Here is a 4,818-nt window from a genome sequence, read left to right on the forward strand (position 1 = left end):
GTGGTCTAGGTGGTCCTAAACCTCTTCTAGGTGTTTTTTGCTTTCCACCTAGATATTAAGACCACATAGATATGGTCACAAGTTCATTATCATTGCTAATTTGAGTCACTACCTATGAAAGGAAGCTTATCTAATTACCAATTTCCCAAGCCAATCAGAACTCTTCCCTTTCATTAAATAAAGAGAAAGATATTCAGATTTGACCCCAGAGAAATAAGTACATGCATATACCTGACTTCTCAGTATCCTCTCTGGATAAGAGGATGGAATAACTATTTGGTTTCCATCTCATTCTTGTAATGGCAGAAAAGAGAATACAAAAAGTCAATTGTAAATTTGTACAAAATGTATGTATATATAAATACATATCTATTGGTGTATATAAATTCTAAAGAAGATTATATCCATCTACATCTTTAAGATTCAGAGTCCCATACAGTTGACATAATGGTATTCTCTCTCCAATTTTTTTTCATTTTTAAAAACAATAAGAATCAAACATGCCACCTTATTAATACTGAATAGCAAGTGCAGAAGTTGAGCTATAGCTATAGGGATTTGAAGCAATTAGTTTGACGGGACATCAGTGAATAAAATCTTTAAGATAGATTTAGCTATTTCCAGATTGTCTTTTGTTTTATATTAATGAAATCCAAAATGCTCTGTTGATACATCCCAAACTCCTTAGACTGTCAATTGAGCTCTTATAAGAAGCAATACTTTAAACAGGATCTGTGCAAATTGCTTGGATATGTGCCTATTGCAATAATTTGGTGGGACTGGCATGACTAGAATTTCAGGTAATTCTCTCTCTCATAAAGAGTCTCAAGTGATATCGCTGGAAGCTTAAGGTTCTGAGAATATTAAACTCAGCATGAAATTTGACTCACAAACCACATCATCTTAATACACAGCAGTATTAAAAATATTAAACCAGAGGCAATTAATGGAGAAAGGCACACATAATTTAAAGGTGCCCAATAAGAGTATGTTATGGATGTGTGCCCATATTTAGCGATATCAAGATATTTTTTAAGAACAATATTCATAATGCTATCATTTCTTCTGTTTCCTCTATTCCTTTGGAGGTAAATTACACAGGACAATTTCATAATTACCCTTGGAGCCTACAGGCTGCTCCTTGGAAGGGGATTATTATTATTGCATGCCTTGAATGCACTATGATTCATAAGGCAAGAATGTATGAGTGGCTTCAGCACCAAGGAAATGGAATCATCACCCAGCATTGCTCACAACAGAACATCTTATTGCTTTTAATAAACTGGGAAATTATTCACTATAAAGAGTGCACCAAATAAGGGGTAGAAAGTAATGCTCATGCACTTAGTGGAGTTCAATGGAAATGAGGAAGCTCCTTCTGAGTCCTTGATTCTATTCAAATTTTAAACCCAAAAGTTATTCTGTAATAAGGTATTAAATAGCTATAGCCAGATGAGGGTGAACCACAAATATTAATGGACTTTCTTCTACACAGTGCCTTAGTCCTTCTGATGTACAACATATAACTCTGATGCACTAAAGGGTTTCCTAGTGGCCTGAGGGAGTTAATGCACTCTTTTACCTATTACTAGGAAGTGACTAAGGCACTGGAGAGAATCTGGTTTATTGTTTAATATATTGTACCCAAAGATTATATACCTGGTCTCCCTAATATGACTACATGGCATGCTTAAATGATGATCCTCTGTGCTTCAGGAAAGGACTTGAGTGAATATCTAATGGGTGATTAAAATTAAGCTTATTTAATTATTTTTTATAAAAGATGCAGACTGAGTTTGGGCAAATTAACCTCAGAGGTAATATTTTTCTCTGGGAAAAAGCGCATATGCTTGGAACCAGGACAAAGAATCTAGAACTACTAATTACCTGGGAGGGGATGCACTTAGGGGCACTGTTGCTTTACACCCTGCAGGTAGTAAGGACTCCTTTGGTTGAGCTTTGTGTATAACATTCTCACTCATACATTTTCCAAATGTTTGAATAGCTGTCAAGGATTGGTTTCCAAGAAGGGATGTCACTGTATATAATTAAGATTGTAATATGCTCTGTGCTCACCATCCTCAGTCCAGGGGAAACAAAGTGGTAAGTAACCATGGGTGGACTCCATTACTAGCATAGATTGCCTTCTCTGGCATCAGGAGAGAGAACAAAAAAACAACAACAATTAATCTTTTTCTCTCACTTTCCGTGTTTTTCAACCTTTCTTCATGTATTCATTGAAGTTAGGTAAGCCAGACTCAAAGAGAAAGAGAACACTTCCTTTGCCACATTTCAAATGCAAGCACAGATTTCTAAGTAAGCAAGCTGCAAATATTTTTATCCTATAAGTAGTTACTGGGTTTAACTTCTCTTGAAATTTGCATGTCCTGTCATCCAAATTGCCCAACATCCCCACCAGTCTCACCTCCAAACACATACAGTACAAGCAAGCATACACACTACTGCCTCCAGGTGGTAATTGCATGCAGGGAGGGTTACAGGCACTGTTTAAATATTAGCCATGTTTTAATAGATGGCAGTTTTCTATTGTGGTTGTTTGTGTTATTTGCAAAAGAAAAACATATGCGTTATATTTATATAACAGTCTATTACAGAGTAAGATACAAAAGAACACTTCTGGAAACAGCAGAAGTCAGACTGCACCACTGAATTTCTCATCCAGTGATAACCATTACACTAACAGCTGGAAATTAAGAACAAGAATCTAGAGTTTGGAGGATGTATAACAGAACTATAGTTTTCTTCTGTATTTGGTACCAATGTAATAAATGTATATAACAAAGGTGTACTTGTCCTAAAAATTAAACATAAACATTCTGGTTGGTTAGATACTGCACTTTCAGTACTGAACATCACCTAATAGTTTTGTTTTGTTTGTTTTTTTACAAAAAAGGTAACTTATACAATATTAAATATTAAGAAAACCTATAGTACACACAAACCCGGTTGTAGAAAAAGAATAAAGAAACCAACAAAAAAAATAGAATAGTCACTTTCCAAAAATAGTCACCCTCCTTCGCCTGCACAACCAAAAAAAGTAACCAGTTCTGTGAGGCTATTTCAGCACCAGACCTGGCTGGACAGCTCTCCAACACCAGACCTGGTTGGATAGCTCCCGGGTCCTTTGTGAATCCTGAAAATGCCACAATCAAAGGTGTACAGGTGGGGGTGGGGAAGAGAGCTAAAGCAGTTACATTTTTAAAAACTAATTTAAAGATTTTTAATGTACTTATTCTCGGCCAGCGAGGGGCATATCTAAAAGTAAATTAAAATGCCTGGTCCTGGAAAAGGGAATGGTTAACTAAGAAGTGAGAAGAGGAATGACTGGAGAGCAGTACCTGTCATAACGTTTTTCTGGGACTGTCTCTGCGGCCTCTGGTAGTCCTGGCGCTTAATGTAGACGTTTTCTTCATCATATACTATTGCCTGAGCCTGGCTGAGGGAGGGAATGAGGAAGGGAGGGAAGCTGACAAGAAAGTGAAAGCTTGGGGGGCGGAGGGTAGGGGAACCTTAACCTGACAGCTATGTACAACACACTGGGCCCCTCCACTCTTTGCTCCGGGTTAATACCTGTTAAGTATTTGGTAGCATGTGCGGTTTCTCCTCCTTATTGTGGGGGGCGCAGAGTGGAGAGGGAAGACGCATCCTTCCTTGACAATGAGAAATTACGTGATTTGTCATGCGCTTGGATTGTGTTATTAGTATTATAATAATTACTATAAATATTAATAATAAAGTATTCTTATCAGCGTTATTTCTTCTTCCGAGACTTTCCTTACCCAATATTTACAAATACCACACAGTGCCTCGGCGGAGGAGAAATAGTAAGGGGAGGGCAAACAAGGAAAGAAGGACAGGGAGAGGTCAGAGAAAGTGAGAGGGGGGACTGAGGGGAACAGCGAGGGCTGCAATGATGCTGGAGACAGGAAGAGGGAGGAGAGGGGCTGGACAATCAGGACAGTACCACCGTTTGCAAAAGGGCCTCGCCAGCTGTGTCCAAACAGGAGGAGGTGGCATGTGCTCCTTGTGGACTGGGGACAGGCGGCGGAGGTGGAGGAGCATAGGGACCCTGGCATGGGAGGCCTGGGGTGGAGGAGGAAGAGGAGGAGGAGGAAGAGGAGGAGGAGGAGGAGGAGGCCTTGGAGGGGTCGCAGAAGGCGGAGTCCTGGGGCTGCCTCCCCAGCCGGGTTTCTTTTGCGTGGGTTGGGGCCTGGCCACTGGCCGGGGCCTCTCTGCCCCCGCGGTTGCCGCTGCAGTGATCCCGCTCGTATTCCTCCTGAGCCCTCTGCATCTTCCGCTTCTTCATCCTTCGCTTGTGGATGTGGAAGGTGGAGAGGGACAGCACGATGAGGCAGAAGATGAGGGTGACCAGCACAATCAGCACCAGCGTGGAGGAGAAGGACTGGAAGAGCTGCTGTCCCACCTGCGTAATGCAGGTGCCGCCGCCGGTGCCCTGGCCGCGGCTTTCTCTACACTCTTAACTCCCAATGACATGCCTAGAGTTACAGTTCTATTAAATTTCTTTGCAAACCCACGTTGTTGCAAATGGCAATTCAGCTCCTTGGGCGCCCTGGCACTCATGGGCGCTGGGCTGGGAGGGGCCGGGCCTACCAGACTTCCTCTCTGGGGCACACCGTTCCCACGACCGAGGGAGGACGGAGCCCACGCCAACCAAAACTGCTCCCCGGTGTGGGAGTGGATGCGCAGGAGCAAAGGGCTGAGGGAGTAACTGCGGGCAAGCAAGATGTCAGGAGAGCGAGGGCGCCCAGGAACGGCTCTCCGGACCCGCCTGGAACG

General features: G+C 42.2%; 1 protein-coding gene across 1 annotated transcript; it reads right to left on the reverse strand.

Annotated features, from left to right (window-relative positions):
• Window positions 1-2,539: 2,539 nt before the first annotated feature.
• LOC102759373 (chromosome unknown open reading frame, human C11orf87) lies at window positions 2,540-4,492 on the reverse strand (the record flags this gene model as incomplete). The annotated part of the gene is made up of 1 exon (XM_015562064.1): window positions 2,540-4,492. A coding segment is annotated over one exon (519 nt), but the record flags the coding sequence as incomplete, so codon positions are not given.
• Between the last annotated feature and the right edge of the window lie 326 nt (window positions 4,493-4,818).

This window comes from Myotis davidii, unplaced genomic scaffold (genome assembly GCF_000327345.1).
Source record: "Myotis davidii unplaced genomic scaffold, ASM32734v1 scaffold137, whole genome shotgun sequence".
Lineage (NCBI taxonomy): Eukaryota > Metazoa > Chordata > Mammalia > Chiroptera > Vespertilionidae > Myotis > Myotis davidii.